This window comes from Lutjanus erythropterus, chromosome 2 (genome assembly GCF_056507025.1).
Source record: "Lutjanus erythropterus isolate fLutEry1 chromosome 2, fLutEry1.hap2, whole genome shotgun sequence".
Classification (NCBI taxonomy): domain Eukaryota; kingdom Metazoa; phylum Chordata; class Actinopteri; order Lutjaniformes; family Lutjanidae; genus Lutjanus; species Lutjanus erythropterus.
Window position 1 is genome coordinate 2,595,277 of NC_139318.1, and position 19,146 is coordinate 2,614,422.

At 39.5% G+C, this 19,146-nt stretch overlaps 1 protein-coding gene across 2 annotated transcripts in view; it reads left to right on the forward strand.

Annotated features, from left to right (window-relative positions):
* LOC146331006 (receptor-type tyrosine-protein phosphatase gamma-like) overlaps positions 1 to 19,146 on the forward strand; it is a 660,966-nt gene that overhangs the window by 604,251 nt on the left and 37,569 nt on the right. Inside the window, exons 14-16 of one of the 2 annotated variants that reach the window (XM_084725921.1) lie at positions 2,911 to 3,012; positions 8,889 to 8,980; positions 17,768 to 17,859. In XM_084725921.1, coding sequence (XP_084582047.1) covers positions 2,911 to 3,012; positions 8,889 to 8,980; positions 17,768 to 17,859 — 286 coding nt within the window. The remainder of the gene's footprint in view (positions 1 to 2,910; positions 3,013 to 8,888; positions 8,981 to 17,767; positions 17,860 to 19,146) is intronic. The other variant, XM_084725912.1, reaches the window with a different exon arrangement.

A 19,146-nucleotide genomic window follows, 5' to 3' on the forward strand; every position in this document is an offset into this window, starting at 1 on the left:
ACTGCAGCTCTCATTTCATAGTACAACCCTGTGTTGTATAATGATGATAAATGTCCTTGAATCCTTGAATCTCCAGATGATGGAGAGTGGGATGATATTTTGTTGCCGCAGTGTGATAGTATTCACATTTTTACAATGTTACAGTGCAAACAAGGTCATTTGTGAACTGAAATATAAACATTAAGCGAGAAGTATCCAATCCTTTTCTTAGCTGCAACCCAAACTCTCCTGAAGTCATGTCACATAAATATACTCAAGAAAGACTTTATACCCTCATGCATTTGTAAATACAAGGTAATTTACTGCTGCACAAACATCTTTAGCAATAAAGGTGAGTGTTCACAGATAAAACCCTGTAGGTACTGTTTCTCACTACATTAATTGTAACATTTTTCACAACGGACTTGGAGAAGGAACTTCTGTTCTTGTTGAGCACAGAGTGAGTTATGTGTTACGTAAATGTAGCAGCAAAAATACAGCCTTAATCTGTGAGTGACCTAATGTTCCAGCAGAGATCTTTTCAACACTTTTCAGGCCATGGACCCCTGAGCTGTTAGAGGGACCCGCTAACACATATACTGCATTGAATATTTTTGGTTCTTCTTTCATTTGTGGTCACATGTAGCTGCAGTCAGCAGCAGTTATAGCATTGCTAATGTTAGCGGCACTGTCTGTGCTTTCGCTGGTGGTTTGTGAGGTGGAGGGTCTGTCAGAGTTTCTTGCTTCTGGTGTTACAAAATAATTCATTGTGGCTCAAGAACTGTACTCTTGATATAATAATCCAGCTGAGTGGCCAATATATTTCAGTCAAATGTAGTTTAGTATTTCACCGTTATGGATCGGTGCCATACAGAGGTTTAGCAGGTTAGCTAACTCACATGATTGCACAAGGAGTCATGGGTGGTCTTTTTTCTTTTGTAATGAATAGGTTGATTTATCTTTGCTAATAATGTGTTGGATACATGTTAATGTGTATTTTTGTTTTCCTGTTTTTTTAATTGTCAAACAATAATTTGACAGCCTCCCTGCAGTAACTGGGAACCATCAAGGGATCATTTATGATCATAGTGTATTTATTAGACAGATTAGACAGCTATGTGAGGTTGTATTGAAGCATATCAGCAAGGAAAGAACTTTGTGTTTCAGCGTGCAGCTGATGAGGCATGATGAATTACAGTCGCTCACATGGGGGAGAGTGGATGCACAGTACATCTCAGAGCTCAGGGCACTCCCAGGCTGATACTTTGTTGGTGATTGTGATTGTCCACATGCAAGTGTAATAACAAAACTCGAAAAGACAGTCTCTGGTTTGGGAGCCTTTACCAGTAGAATTGGGACATGACATGCAATAATTGTCATCCAAAGATTTAAACACAAACACTGTCTGTCAGAGCCTAGTCAGTGTTAGTTAATGAGATATGGTTCTGACAAAGCACCCAGCTTTAGCAATGCAAAACAACGTGTGAAAGATCAGGTGCTCCTACTCATTATGCCTCACAGTGGTTTGGTCCACTTCCTACCTATAGCAACGAGTCTCTTTTTACCGCCAAGATAATTAATATCTGAATTAAGCGACTAGCGACAAATCTCTCAACTTATTCAGACCATCAAGTGGAACATGAAAAATATACACAAATTTATTAGTTTGTAATTTATTCCCATACATGTTGTAATTTTTGTCAGCATTCCTCTGATAGAAACACAGCGTCTCTCCCTCTCCCCTCACACTTCAGGCAGGAGACCAGTGTTAGTTCAGTATTACTGAAATTTAGTAATTCATTACAGTTACAATTTACTTCTCTCAAAATGAACAGAATTACTCTACCAATTACTGCATATAAAAGAAATTAGTTACAAGGAAAACTAACTTTTGCATTACTTACAATGTCTGCTTTAATTGTCTGACTAATGCACACATTGTCATGTTTTTTTAATTCAGCTCTTTTATTTTCTTTGATTGTAGCTATTAAATTATTTTAATGTAGCTCTATTATTTTAATTATTGTAGTTGTTGGTTCATTATAGCTATATTAGCTATATAGTTTTAGAGTGCCTATTTTATTTTATTTTATTTTAGCTATATTATCTATATTATTTTTATGCTGCTCTATTATTTTAGTTATATTATTTTAATGTAGCTATTTTGGTTCATTGTAGCTTTATTAGCTATATATTTTTTACAGCGCCTATATTATTTTATTTTATTTTAGCTTACAGACATTATTTTAGTGCAGCTATATTATTTTATTTTACTGTAGCTATATTAGTTCATTGAAGCTATACTAGCTCTATATTTTTAGTGCAGCTATATTATTTTATTGTTACATAAAATATCCATCCTTGGCCTTTATCACAGACATTTACAAAACAATAGAGAATTGGAATGCTTGGTCCAAAAGTGATTTTACTAATTCTTTGATAAGACATTTGTTTCCTACTGTATTTTTAGGTAAAAACTATCTTTTTTTTTTTTTTTAAGGATAACTTATTACTATTCTTCAGTGAAGAATGGTATCAAAAACAATAGTTGGTTTGTAGTTAGAACATGAAATATTTAGTTAAGTTCTGCAAGACTCGAGCAGTCGTACATGACCCAAAGGTCCCAAATCCCAAGTGTGAGAAAGACGATCAGAACTGTGACTTCCTCTCTGTTTGTAAATAATTTCTCTGAACCACAGCATGACTCTGTCAACTTTGTCCCACGTGACTTGAATGCATCACAACACCAGCTGTCTCGCACCAGGAAGTGGCTTGGGATTGACCTGTGGGTGTGTGTGTGTGTGTATGAGGGAACAACCCCCTTCATGCCTTGTTAGGAAAGCCGTCCTCCTCCCTCCCTCCCTCTGTCTTCCCTCCGTCTGTCTCTGCGTCTCTGCGTGTCTCTGTGTGTCTCTGTGCACAGTCTCTCAGTTCATGTGAGCAGCAGCAGCATGCGGCAGCCCGTCTGTTCTCTCTCCTCTGCATGTTCACCAGGATGAACGCTCTCTGCTCTCTGCTCTGTATCAAATACAGGTAGGGAGGGTCTGCACACACACACACACACACACACACACACACACACACACACACACACACACACACACAGAGTTCCAGTGGGTGTTGAGTAACTGTTGTCACTGGGAGTGGTAGATAAGGATAAGGATGTCCTTAACTACACTGTCAGTAAGTTTACTTTCATTTAGTTGTTGAATATCATGTCTGAATGGACTGTTCAAAGGTGTGTCTTTTTTTTTTAAATGCACTCATAGAAGTAAGGAGTGTTTGCTTCCATCAGCTGCTGTTTAATCAAAGTTCTCAAGAAGGCACAGGATGAGTGAACTAAGAGTTTCAGTAATGCCTCTGTAGAATTTATGTTACGGTCATGAAGGACCACACACTGATTTTTCCCTCAGCATCTCTTTTGATTCTGTATTTTGTGTTCTGTATCTTTCTGGTGGAATGGTAGAAATACAGTGCTCCTCTACAGCCATATTTATTTGAAAATCTGCTACAGGCTCACTAATACTTTTAAGCCCCTAGATTTGGTCCAAATACCTTACATAAAACTTATGTAAAACAATACAGAAAAGGCCATTTAACACAACTTGGTCAGAACTGTAATTGTGATACTAACTACATAACCTGTTATCTGTTTATTTGACTTCTTGACTTTTTTTGTGTTTTTGTTTTGTTCTGTTTGTATGCTGTTTTGTGTTATCATAGATAGTTATTCCTATTTCAAGTTACTATATGGCCTAATTTTAAGATTCTACACTGTAACCTGTAATTTTGACAGTTACTTGAACTATCAGTGCCCATCAAGGGACTGGTGTTGGAACTGTCAGTGTTTTCTGTAAACTAAAACCACAGCCTTCCTTAACTGTGACACTGTGTTGTCCACTTTTGCCATGGATTGTGATGTGGTGTTTTCCGATGCCAAACTAGCTAGACTTTTCAGCTGGTTGAAGAAATTGACAGCACATTTCAGAGGACATTACATCCTTTGATGGCCCATACTTCCATTTACTACTACATTTTCATTGCTTTTTCTAAATTATTTAGTTTTTGGTTCTTCTGTGTGGAGCACATTAGCAGTTTGAGTCGGCTTACTTAAACCCATACCTCAGTAGCTCCGACATATTTGTAGGTAGCTGATATGTTTTTGTGGAATGTTGAACTAAAGGGCACAAAGGAGTCTGGATATTTGTGGAACTGTAACATTGTGCTGCAGTATGGGAATAATCCTATATTCATGTGTCTGAACACCTGGAAAAAGAAAGTTAATGTGAACAGCACCTCAAGTCAGAGCAACAACTCCCAAGCAAAGTCAAAGAAAATTCAAGAGCTGCCAAGTTGTTGATTATCACCATCATCATATATACACAGGAACATGGGGGATGAAAATAACCGTTTGGTTGCTAACCTTTTATTAATTCACTTATTGCATATCAATTTTTTGTTCACATGTAGTTTGTAATAGTATTAGGTTGTAATCGTCAGCTGTTCACACCTGGACCTGGATTACTTAGAAAAGGTATTTACCCTGATAACAAATCAGGTACAAACAGATTCGGCACACACCCTACCTACCCTACCATAGTAACATCCTTGTTTTTTCCAAACTTAAGTGTTCATGAACACACTGAAGTCAGAATAACAAGTTCCTAACTCAGGAACTGGGCCCATCTGATGAGCACATGAACGCACTTTAAAACTTTGTGGCCACAGGAGGCCTCCTACGTGGCATATTTGGTGGCCACAGAGTAACTTTTTATAGGCCAGAGGCCATCAGGCCACGGTTAATGTGGAGCCATAGCTTGTCACACAGCAAGTCTTCATACTTAGATGACAAAACAATATGGAACATAGGATGGTTAAGATTAGACCACTAAATTACCTTGTTAAGATTGCTGGAAGTCTGTGGTGAAGAACAACTAACAGTGACAGAGAGACAGAATGGCAGCAACAGTCCCCTGTGTCTGTCAGACACTGTACATCTCACATCTTGACTGCAAGCAAGTCAGACGTGTTTTTCACTCACACTTCTCACATAACAAAAATGCTCCTATTTTTATCTATGCAGCTGAAAATATGTGTGTAAATGCAAGGTGATGCCCAATAAAAAAAAACAGTGAATAAATACACTTACATTTTGAAAACTAGGCAGAATGTGCTGCTGAGCCAGAAAGCATTTGTAATCCACAGACTCTCCCTTCTCTTTACCCAGCAGCTGGGAAGCAAGACACAGAACTTCTTGAACTTCTTCTGCACTATATATTCATGCAAACTGTACATTTATTGCCTCTAAACAACTTCACTGCTGAATCCCCCTGCTCTGATAGCCAACATCTATCTGCTCTGATCACAGCCACCATCACTCCCTTTCTTCCTCAAATGCGCACACTGCACACACACACACACACACTTCTGTGCTATAACACAGTCATATCCAATGTGTTGCTGGAAAAATAGCTCAGGAATATTCACACATATCAAAGGAAAGTTGTACACTGCACAGAAAGCTGCTCAGCTGCTGCTGATGCTTTGAAGTGCACAGACAAATGGAATCAGTGTAAACAGGCTTCAGTGTGGGGTGAACGCTGTCATCATGCGAGCATAACGGTGATGTGACGTTCACGGTGTAGACGCAGGCTGAACGTCGAGCAGACCTTCTCCTTAACAGGTCTTGCAGCACTATAATAACATCATGCTGCTTGTTACTGACAGACAATCACACAGTCATTATTCACACAAGCCAGAGGTTACATGTGAGGAAATTGAAACAAATGATTGACACACCTCATCTTTTTTTATCTTAAGCACCAAGAGGAAAGCATTTATTTCATGGATTTTTATTCAGGGTTTTATATGTACCAACTGATAATCATATATTCCCATTAATCATATTGATATTATGTTTAAAGAACATGCAAAAGCCATTGAGTGTAATCAGCTTACTGTTTGTTATTGCAGTGGATATGTCATGTTCAGTGTAGCATCTGGTCAGCTGATGAAGGCTGGAAGATTTTCAAAATAAAATCCTTCTCCTCCTGCAGTAAATTTCAGGAGAGATTCAGAAGACAGAAGTAATATTTCAAGATACATGCTAATTTTGTCCCCACTCTGCTTCTCAGTCTGGTTCAGTCTTCAGATAACTTGTTTAGTTTAGATTGCAACAAAAAGTTCTTGTCATTACGTGTACATGTAATGATACCCACAGACAGGCCGTTTATTTTGTTAATGGACACATACTTTATCTGCAGTGTCTGTGACCTTATAAAATCTTGACAGTTGGATGTTACCATTGCAATTGCAAGCTTCCTTTCATGCTCTCTGATACGCTGTTACTTTTTAAGAGTTTTTTTTAATAGAGAAGACATGTGACACCTCTTCTGCTGCTTTCTGCTGTATTTTAGCTCCAACTTGTCTCTAAAAGCCTGCTGCAGATTTCCATTTCAAAGCCGTCTGATGTAAAACATCACGTTTGTGAATTGTCACAGACTAAAAACACGACAGTGACACTGATGTGTCTCCTCCTGAAGGCTTCCCTCCACCACAGCTTCTACATATGTGACTTCAAACACACTTGGAGTGAGGCACTTTCTGTGTGTGTATGTGTGTCAGCTGCAGTGCATGTGATGCTTTGAAAACAGACAAGTCATTTTGCTGTAAATCCAGCAGGTAAATGTGACATTCTCCATGAGAAGTCTCTGCTCTGACAAGCTTAAAAGCCTGCAGTGTGTGTGTGTGTGTTTGTGTTGTATGCGTAATTGTGTGTGTGCGCCATGTGAGTGAAGTTCAAAGTCCATTTCTGCCATCTGTATGTACTTTGAGGAGAGGAGGACTATCAGCTGCTGACTGTCATGATGACAACTGTATTCTTCATGTCTCTGTGTTGACTTAGGTCACTTTTGGGGACATTACATAGACATACATTCATTTCCTGGAGGGTCAACTTAATCAGACCTTAACCACTATTTGCCTAACCCTAACCCTGACCTTCACCTAATCCTAACCACTGAAAAAATAGTCTTTTTCCTATTGGGCACATGGCTCCTGTCCCCAGTTGCACCAGCCATCCCCAGTTAGCTGGTCTTTTGTCTGAAATATGTAGGGCTGCAACTAATGACTGTTTTCATAGTCAATTGTTAATCAGTTGATTATTTCTTCAATTAATCGATTAGTTGTTTGGTCTATAAAATGTCAGAAACTAATGAAAAATTTGTTTTTCCTAATACCCAATGTAATTTCTTATTTTGTCCACAACTCAAAGACATTTGGTATACTGTCAGTGAGGAGTAAAGAAACCAGAAAAAAAATCATATTTAAGAAGCTGAAATCAGAGAATTTGACCTTTCTTTCTTAAACAGTTACTAAAAGCAATTAATTTAGTCATTGATTAATACTATCTTATTCAATTTATCATTGCAGCTTTAGGAATATGTCCCTGAAAGTAAACTAAATCAGACTAGACACACACAAGCACACATATGCTCACTATCTCAGTCTCTCTCTCAAAGATCAACAGCATACAGAGTGGATGAAAGTCTTTGTTCTGTCTGGTTCAGGAGTTCAAGAGTTGGAGAGATCAGGCCTCTGAAGGTGTGTCTCTCAGAGATCAGATATGATCCAAACGAATGCTTTGTTTCAATTCAAAGGTTTAAGTTTGTTTAAAAGGTTACATTTCCTGCAACAATACTTCCAGCTTGATCGTATATGTGACTGAACATGATCAGCCTTATGTGTGTGGGAGTCACTACAAGTTATGATTCTTACGGCCCTTTTCCTTACACATTAGCTGGCCAGGCTTGAATCAGTTTGACTCAGTCCATCAGCTGATGCATTTCCATTAAAACAGGGCTTGGAGGTGTGTCTTTTAAGTGAAGATGAGCTCAACAAAGCTCAAGTCAAGCGGCTGTAAAGCGATGGATAAACCGTTTATATATGTCTTGGGGATAAACATGCGGTTTCCTTAAATTCTTCGCAATAAAACAACACATGGCTTGTTCGAGGGGGAGAAAGGAGGCTCGTCACAGGTTGGCTACAGTCAGTGAGATGTCACTGCAGATAACTTGGAGGCGGGTCTGGCTTGCTTTGGCCCCACTCCAGAGTAGGTCCATCTCGGGCGGAGCTCAACACGATAAAAGTGGTAATGGAAATGCAAATCACTCCTCGTTGGGCAGGGTGCCTGCATGAGGGATGTGGAAGCTGGGGGATAGTGTGAACATCCAATCTAAACCTTCCCCAGAACAACAGTGGAGTTAGCATTAATGCATTTGGCAGAAAATGGAAAATAATATATATATAAAAAATGGGTAAATGATCCTTCCATTTGACATTTTTCCATTTGACAAGCAATCTCAGAACTCATCAGCTATTGTCTGAGGACAATTTAGCCTCTGGAGGCAACTGCCAGTGTTTCAAGGCTTCAGGTGTAGCCAGTAGCTATCCAGGATAATACATAACTGGGCCAAGACTTCCTCTTAGGTTAGCAACTTGACACACAGTGTTTCAGATCAGTTTTAAAGAAGATAAATCGTCATCCGACAATAGCTGATGGGTTCTAAGATTGCATTTGCTTGCAGTCAAAGCCCACTCAAACATAGATAGATCAATACTACTTGGACTACAAATGGAAACCAGAACACTTCTGATATCAAAGTCTCATCCCTTGCCTACAGATTGTGCATTCAGTTGCAGATATCCGTTGATAGAGATTATTAAACAAGTGATCAGCACACAATGGATTTAATGATACTGATGACCACCAAGGATACAACTTAGGTGAAAGAAGACTTCCTCTCTGTTTTTTGACCTCACATGAGATCTACAGCTGAGCCATAACATGAATTGGTCACAGGAGATTGTTGAAACATTGTTAAAATTTAATCTCTCTTTCTTTCTGTCAGGCGCTGCTTCCAGACAGCCCATTTCTATGTGGAAGACAGCAGTTCACCCAGAGTGGTAGCCAATGAGACCATCCCTGTCATCCCAATTCCAGGTAACAACCAACCACTACACTTCTCATGTGTATAATATCCATGCAACACCGCTGGCCTGATGTACTGCTGTACCTCACCAGACCAAGAGTGACAAATGACAGCAAGTGACACATCCCCCTTAACACCTGCTGTTGACAAGCTCTGAAGCAAGGCACTGAGCCCTCAGCTGCAGTGGTAGCATGAGTTCTCAGAGCCGTGCAACCTCAACCAACCATCTATCTTGGTGCAGTGTTTCTGCACAGTTCAAGTTAGGTGATCACCTCCTCGGTGGGGTCGTAGGTCAGGGCTATCTTTACATCAGAGGTCCAAGGTCAAAGGCCAGCATGAAGACCCTACTGGTCTCAACTTCCAGTGACCAAACATTCTGGAGAAACAGCAATAATCCAAACTGGAGCTGGACTGGAGTCAACAGAGCCACATGTTATAGAACAGTATGTGTTTTGGTCAATTCAGTGTTGTACACAGCTATGATATGGACACAACTCCTGTGTTTAAGTGAGCACTTCCTTGGAAAGGTTCTTGTGATTGGATTGATGTAAACCATTTAAAGATACAATCACAGGTACAACCAACAGCCCCAACAAACAAACAAGTACAAAACTCAGGCAACTTACCTATGAAATCATATCATATTACTTCACTATTGGCAAAGGTCCAATCAATCCAATCCAGTACATATTTAGTAAGCAGGTTTACATCAATAAATACATGTAAATTGATGTTGCATTATTTCAAATTAGCTGGCCGACACGTATTTCCATCATAACTTGGGTTACCATGTAGATATTAGGGAAATCATGGTATCAGAATGGTGGCTGCACTCTCACCTTTTGGACTGACACCTCATTTTACCAAACAGGAGCTTCCACATCCTGTCCACAATGTTGAAAGGAAGTGCCTGTCCCTAGAAAAACTCCAGAGATTTACTTTTCAAAAGAGACTGAAACCATACACTTTCTCCAAATGGTTCAACATTTGTTTTCAGTTTACTTTGGATATCCCTCCTACAGTTTTTAGGCTAATTTCACATGAATCTACAGGATATAAAATGGTTGTATGCAGCCCAGCTTAGACTTAATTTAATACAATAGGTTTGATACTATTTCCTTTTTTACATATAATTTTCATATCAATATAGACATATAAAACAAACAAAAAGCACCACAACAAAAGGTATAAAACGATACAATGACACATTACACAACTACATATAACATAACATAAAAGGGGGTGTACATTTCTTTGCCTTATAATTCATTCATTCATTCATTCATTCATTCATTCATTCATTCATTTTCTGTAACCGCTTATTCTGTAAGGGTCGCGGGCTGCTGGAGTCTATCCCAGCTGACATTGGGTGAGAGGCGGGGTTCACCCTGGACAAGTCGCCAGTTCAACGCAGGGCTGACACACATAGACAGACAACCACTCACACTCACATTCACACCTACAGGCAATTTAGAGTCAATTAACCTAGCATGCATGTCTTTGGACTGTGGGAGGAAGCCGGAGAACCTGGAAAGAACCCATGCAGACACAGGGAGAACATGCAAACTCTGAAAAGGAGTGAAAAGAAAGGCCCTGCCCCAGCAAGCCAGGGGATCAAACTCAAGACCTTCTTGCTGTGAGGCAGCAGTGCTAACCACTGCACCACCATGCCACCCTTTGCTTTATAATTAATAAATGAATTCTTTATCTTAAGGAGTTAGGGTTGTCACGATACCAGAATTTCAGTAGTCGATACCAATACCTGTGAATTTTCATGATACTCGATACTAATTCAATACCACGATTAAAAAAAAAAAAAAAAAAAAAAAAAACACAAACGCAGAAACTCTGCTACTGCCCTATTCAGCTTTTTTGCCTCAGTTGAATTCGAGTCATATTTTCTGTGCCTTTCAAAAGCTTCAGTGATTTTTGGCTGTGTTAGTGTGCGACTTTCCTCCTGCTTCTCCTGGTCTGGCTCACACTGATACTGTAAAGGAAAAAAAAACTTTTAGTTTAAATAACATAAGAGACTGTCAGACAGTATCTCATCATGACACCTTACGTATAATGACGCAGACCGTATCGTTACATTACGTTAAACGTCATCTACACGAGGGAACGACTGAGTGAGAGAGTTGAATCCTGCACGGCTGCGCTTCAGCTGACTCTCATGCCAAAATGACGGAACGTAGCAGGCATATTCGGGTTAACGTATAACATGACAGTGACAACAGTGATAGTAAACGGAAACTCACTCACTCTGAATTCTCTAAACAAGTCGGGGTGCCTGTCTTTGAGGTGTTTGGCCAGGTTTGATGTGCTTCCTCCTTTCGTTTGAAAACTTCTGAGGCACTGCTCTGTATTCATCCGCCTCAAATGCAAAATATTTCCACACGCGACTCTTAGTACCTGTCTTGTCGACGAGCCGACGTGTTGTACCACTCTCACTTGCTGAAGCTATTTTTTTCTAAGACGGCAGGTTTTATTCTTCAGCGCCACTGACTGCTCTGTGCTGCTGAGACGCGTAAAATGCCCCCGTCGGTTCTGCCAACAATCGACACGGCTCGCCGAGGGAGAAGTAGTATATTATGAAACGCAGTTCCAAATTTGGTCCCAATTCAAAAAGTTGTGTTGCTGGTCATATCAGCTATTCCTTCCATCCCAAGAAGACTGGAGAACTCAATCAACCATGCTTCTATTGAGAAACATTCTGGCTTACAAATTTTCCAGTTTAATAAAATCATTGTTTTAGCAGCCAAGAAGGCTGGGCTGACTATCCTTCTGTCTTCTTTGGACTTTACCTGTGCAGCCTTACATCCCAACAAGCAAACCGGAGGACATGGGGAGAGATTTATATTCATTATTACAGAGATGGAATGAAACACTTCTACCCAAAAGGACTTGATCGCAGGAAAGTGCAAGAACATATGAATCAAAGTTCCCAGTTGTCTACAACCAGGCCAGCAGAGATCAGAAGAGCTTGGGTCTATTTTTTTTTTTTTTAATTCTGGAGGGTGTGATGTAAGCTCTATGGAGGATCATTAATTGTGTAACTCTTGCTCTAACAGATTTGGAAGTCACCACAGGGTCCCTCCATATTTTTCCCCATATTTTGACCCTAATTACTAAGTAATTAATAATAATAATTAATACAAAATTTAAAACAAAAATTGATTAAATTAATCTTCTGTTGCATGCAGAAGACAAGGCTTTTAAGCACAGTATGTTAAGGCATCTTGGAAAAACAAAGATTTAGCAGTGAGAGTTTTGGAATGTGCAGCTCAGACTTTACACTACTGGTACCTTGTCAGAAAATGTGATTGGTAGCCTCATCATAACCTGTGTTGGAGGGGGGTACACCGTTCACCGATTACAAAGAACACACACATATTTAAAACCACTGCAGGGCTTGTTAGCTGCTCTCTAGCTGCTCCAGCTCTGGTCCTGAGGTCCAGGATTTGGATCCAAACCCGTCAAATCAATTAAAAGCTTGTGGGGCCTCTTTACAATGGGTCTTGGCTGAGTCCAAAGGCCTCCATTCACACCAGGGCCAGTGTGGCCAGCATGGCAGAGCCCAGCACACACAAAGAGGGGGTCTGCCATTGAGCCTGTGTTCCACCCCCAGCAGGAACACTGGCTCTCTGAGCTGCTGGTCCGGATCCACCATCACTGTGCTATGATAGGTTTGTTGTCCAGTCAGGTAGCTTCACACACACACACACACTGCCGAGGCTAAACATCAGGGAATAAGCCAACAGCTCACATGTCAGCCACACTGTGTGGACATCAGAGACGGGGACGCGCTGTATGACCATGTGTTTGTTGTGTTAATTGTCACAATACGCTCAGACCTAGAGCCTCGCACATCCCATAATCCTCTTTAAGACCTTCTGCTGGTTTTAAAACCTGCGGCAGCAGCCACTTACTACACAACCTTCCACTTAACACACACACACACACACACACACACACACACACACACACACACACACAACCACACACATACATGTTTTACTTTACTGTTTACGTTTTTATGAGGATTTGAAGATGAATATCAGAGTTATCGATTCTGCATATCTGGCACTGACACCTGTGAAAAGTCACACCTGTTGTTTGGCACATTTAAGTTGGAAATCCTGTGATTTTACACCATCAAAATGTGTTTCCAGGTGTTGGGAGTACCAGCCTGGCATGGCCAAGTGTGGGATCTCTCAGTTCATTTTTAAAAGACGAGACGGATCGAGAGGCTCAGGAGGAAAATGTTTTTAAATCGGCCCATCTTCTGTTATCCAAGTTTGTTTTCACAGCAAACATCCATATTGTCAGTTAAAGCAACATCTGTGGTGAAAAAAAAGAAAAAAAAACACATTCCAGTTGTAAAAATGAGCCAGAATTTAATTCAGTCATGCACTGCTCAGACATCTTTTTGAGACACATATGACAGGATTTACTTAATATTACTGGCATTTACAGCTGAAATAGTATTGTATACACATGATATATATGAAAATGTTTAGGTTTGTTTTAATATTTCTAAACTTGTTCTGTGCTAGAAAACAGCCTTGTCCCAACTTCAAACAATTTAAAATGTGTTAAAATACCTTCATATAGCATAGGTGTAAAAATGTGCTATTATATTTTGGATTTTTGTTTTAAAGTGATTTTTTTCATGAAAAATGTTGGCCCTTTAAAGCTGTGTCCCAGATTCCTGTCTCTTTCAGAGACAGATTTTCAGATTTTTAGAAAAACATGATTTAATCAGGTGTAAAAGTGTTAGCTATACCCTCAGGACCCCTGTCTCACTTCCTGGTTTAAAAAAGGTAGGAATACTCATCAAGCACTGGTAAACTTTATATTTTTGACAAATTCATTCAATAATATTTCTATCAGATGTGTCTCAAACATAACATGTCAACTCTTTAGCCCTTCTAAATCAAAGATAAATAAGAAAGAAGAAAGAATGATTTAAAAATGTGTATTTTTTTAGCATTAAGAGAACTCTGAGACACTTTAAAAAATAAAATGGCTGCTCACTACAACTATGCTGTGAAATGAAAACATGGAACATTTTGTCAACGTCAGCTCTTTCAAATTTCCCATCAGATGGAGATGATGTCTGCATTTAATAAAAAATGTAATCGCTACACTGTTGGCCCGTTACAAGCTTTAATAACCAAGAGTTCAATCTTTTAAAATATATTTTCCAGCATAATTGTAAGAGTAAAAATCAAAACCCCCTCAAAGTATGGTTTTGTCTCAGTTGATCAAGAAGGAGTGATATACATTTTGTTGCATTTTAGTACTGTGAAACATTTTGTGATGTGATACATTAATTAGGGACGGGCATTTCAAACCAAAATGCTACTTGATATTCACTGGGCACTATTTGACACTCATTCAAAGATTGGACCACCCACCCACCCCCCTCGCCCAATATTGCACAATTAGTCCAACAGGCAAATAGCAATATTAGCAATTATAGTAGCCCTGAATTCAACAGGATAAGCTACATAAACACTAAAACGACACAAAACACTGCAACGCTTACAGCTTTCCGGTTTGACATTGGGTCACAGCAGCTGGATTTAACCATCACTGAGCTTGAACCAATCCTGGCAGGCGCTTATTAAAAAAAGCAGTCAGACGGAGTAACACACGTTGTCATCAAAAATAAACTTTGTGTCCACTCAACTCTTCTGTCCTCTGAGGCGGGGGGCAGATGCAACGATTTGTGCTGCTTGTCTGACATGGTGACAGTTAGTTTGGGGCCAGTGAATGTTCAATAAACAGCCTGTCACTCTTAAATAAAACATAAGGATCTGCAGATATTCTGTCAGAGATTCTACCTGGGCCTCTGGTAGCATCATATTATTTCCAGGTTCCGGTAAAACAAGGAACACAAACAAGGGAAAATAGATTTTAAAAGACAAAACAAAATTGAATGACTATTTGAATATTTGAAAATGACCATCATCTCTAATATTAATGCAGCCTTAACTGATAACAACAACAACAGCAATAATAATACTAATAATAATGATAATTTTTCATCGCATTAGTGACTTTTATATTTGAGGAAACCAGGTTTTCTGCTCTTTTTTTCAGTAAACTACTGTTTTACTGCAGTGTTCTGCGTGTACTGTGGGACAAAACAACAAATACATTAGACAGAGCACGTGCCGTGCTGTAAGTGATTGTGTACTGTCTGTGTAATATGTCAAAGCAATAAAAAGAGATTGCTCTGAGCGACGCTCTGCTTAACAGTCAGCAGCCTGCTGTGTTTACTGACACACAAATAATTCTGACATATTTGCATACCTAAATGAACGTCTAGCAAGACACAAAGTGAGAGCGAGCTGGTGTGTGCTCTTGTTAATATTTGATGAAGACTAAACTGTAGGGAGCTGCGAGAGAGTTTTAGCTGTTGTGTAATGTTTTAGCATCCTTTACAGTGAACGCGCCGCGATCATCTGGGTCGGGTTCAGCTCTTTATTCTGTCAGCGTCTGAAGAACGACTACCACTTTGCAGCTGTTTGTATACAAGCATTTGCCATCTGATGAAACATGCACTGCAGTCCTGCACCGTCCCGTTAAAAGCCCCCACAAGCTACAAAACATCACAACAACACAAAATCTGACTTATGCAAGCTTTCTGGCATGTTTTTAATTGCTTGCTTCTCCGTGGTAAAGCAGTGGAACTGAAACTTTACTGAGCTTGCATTATTCTTGGCAGAGACCTCTAGAGAATGGATTTATTCAAAACACCACTTAGAGTCATGAGTGCTGTTAGCAGCTGCCCCTAACCTCTAAATTCTGATTCATAGATATCTAACAATCTATTTCTGTAGAGTATCAAGGGGAATTAACAAAGAACACTCAATAAGAATTATTTTGCATGAACATTCAGAACATATCCACATCAGCATATTCGTGTCCAAACCGCCCAAAAACACGGAAATATCTGTCTGGAACTGAACCAGACACATCTATTATTTGAAAGCTAGGATCCAGATTCATGCAGAAGCATGAAATGTCAGACCCAAACCTGCCTCGGAGAATCTGACCCGATCTGCACCAGTGATGCATATAATCCATCCTCCTGTCAAGAACATTGGTGAAATACATCCAGGCTTTCTGTTATTCCATGGTATAGCATGGCTAATCCACTTGTTACTTCTACTTAAAAGTCCACTTGCTGTCATGGTGATGGATGACAAACGCGCCTCATTTAGAATTGGCTGTGCAGTTTCAGTGCATCCTTCATAATAAAGATAAATATGACTTTTTGTCCTTCTGAACTACAATAAGGATTGCGCGATCATTGTGTTCTCCAAGAAGAGTCTGACCTCTCTGATCCATCACCTCCTGAGCAGGAGTCAACACTTCCATCATGATCAGTGCTGTCTGATCACAGTTTAACAGTCCTGGGACCTGTGGTAGTAGAAAGGGACCCAACCTGGACCTGACTGACCATATAAAATGTGAATCTGAGGAGGGTCATGAAATAAATAAGAGACTAGATCTTATAAAGCATTTTAATATATGTTTTACTGATGAGAGGAAAAAAACAACAGCCAGTAATTTTACCAACTAGTAATGTTTTGTTGAGATAATTTACATTTCTTCTGTAGATAAACTTTAATCTTTGAGTTTTAGAAACCCCCAAAAATGTATTTCAAAAATTAAGTATTTATTTTTCATTTATAAAGTATTTAAAATGTGTATATGCATGCATTTACATAATATAAAGTGATGCAGAAATGGCAGTAAAAATTGTCAGGAATAAAACAGTTTTAATCTAAACTAGGAATTGGAACCGTTTCACTATTAAAGCAGTTTAACTTACTTTCACCTGGTGCTCTCTTCATGTCTTTTCACTCCTGTCCTTCAGACACCACTGGTAAAACACATAAATGACAATGAGACTGAACGTTGGTCTGGACCTTGGAATCAGCAGTGGACAAAACAATCTTAGGACAAGATCCAGTTGTTTTGAAGCTTTTCATTGTATCACATGGTCTTGGTAAGCAGATGGAATTGACCCAGCTGACGTGGAAATGTAGGTGTTCATATCACCATTTTAGCACTTTAAGAACTTCTTGCCTGCGTTGGATTAAAAAAAAACTTAACAAAAGGACTCAGGAACAGCCGCTACATGGGCTGTGTGGTGAGATTATTTCAGTTTCAAAGGTCAAACATTAACTTTCAGCTCAGAAAAAAAAGACATTTGAACATCTGCAGTATAATTTCATTGAAACTTGGGAGCATTTGCTGAGGAAGATTGTGTGATACATTTGAAATCAGTAAATGGATGATTGCTGGGCTGTCGCTGGTCTTTGCAAGACACTGTTCTGGAAATATCACATTCCTTCAAAACCATCCAAATCAGTCTCTCAATCAGAGGTGATCAGTAGGCCATGCAATTGCTGATATCTGCAACACTTAGTTTAAATATTTGCTCACAGGGTTTAGGGTGCTGAAGAGGTGAGTCATATCACTGTTGGTCTGCCATCAGTGATATGAACACTGAGCTGTGAGTGAGTTGTAGTCGTAGTAGTCCGGCTTGGCAAGGTTACATCTAATGCTCATATTGCAGTAACCCTAGACTGTTTCTGAAGGGATGAAGTGATTTGACGAAACAATGGCATTGGTCTGGAACAGTCTCGTCAAAGACAGATTGTTGTGTTTTTGTAATGACCTGGTAATGGCTGTGGGACAGGGGGCGTGCCATGCTCCGGGGCAAGTTGCTGTTCCTGTGAGGCTGGTTTAACCCTGGTCTTTTTGCCTCTTCTCTGCAGATGACATGGAAGCCATTCCAGTCAAGCAGTTCATCAAACACGTCTCTGAACTCTACTCAAACAACCAACATGGATTCTCGGAGGATTTTGAGGTAAGCAGTAAAGTCTTGTACGAGCAAACCAAACAGGAGCAAGTAACCTCGCTGAAACTCTAACCCTGATTTTTCTGACCACTAGAGGGCAACAGAAAAAAGTTGTGACTACAACACTGACATATCAGAAACTTAAGTTGATAGGGTGGACTTCTTAGCAAACCATTGGTTATTTACATACAGTGGTGTAAATTAGAGCATGAGATCTGTGCCCAAACCCGACAGGACCCGACGGGTTTGAGTTTGGTCAGGGCTTGAATCTTGTCAGGCTCAACTTTTCAGGCCCAATTAAAGTTCTAGTGTAAATGTATTTGCTTGCTTTCATTTAAATGAAGCTTGGTACACTGTGGACACTAATGAAAATTGTCTTCAACTCCAAATTTAAAGTTTTTCAATTTTGAGGGATCACTCACTGCACACCTTCTGCTGGAGTCGCAGCAGCCTCTGAATGCAAACAAAATGTAGAATCTGCCTCAGTTTAATATCATGGATATGAAAACACCAGATGACTTGATTTAAGAATTTTGCTTGTTTATAATATGAAGAATTACTTCCACGAGGCTGTTCAGTCAGACAGTGACAGATCACAGACAATAAACTTTTTATAAGCATTTCATTCTCACAGCTGTAGTGAAGTTCAAGCTGCATGTTGGATGGTCAGTTTGTATTGTGTTCATTATAATGTTCAACAATATTGGAATAGTTGTGGTGGTTTTGGATTTTGTTGGTTATTTCTTGTTTTATTTTGGTAGTTTCTGGTCCTCCCTCATGTGCTTTGGTTTTACTTCCTGTCTTTGTCTGTTTTCCCACCCTTTGTGATTGTCATGTCTTCCACCTGTGTCTTTTTAGTTTCCTCTATTTAGTCCCTCTGTGTCTCTATGTCTTTGTCAGTTCGTTTGTGTGTGTTTCCACATCAGCCAGTCCTTGTGTCTTCCCCCCGAGTTTTCTTCCATGTTTTTTTCTCCAGGACTGTTTTTTGAGTTTGCCTTTTTGTGGATTCCATTCTGTTTGGTCTTTGGATTTTACCTCCCTGAATCAGTGGAAGCCTTTGTTTCTTTGTTCAATTTCATTAAACCCTTTTGAGCTGGTTCCTGGTGTTGTCTGCATGTCCTCCACTTTGTTCAGTTGCAACAATAGTACTCTTCTGCCTCAGTTATTAATACCACTAGATAATACACTAAAGCCTGGGGCTGCACAGTTAATCACAATATTATTAAAATTACAATAGTGCAATATCCAAATTGCAGAACCAGAACCAAATCGCAATTTTTTGAAAAAGGAAAAATG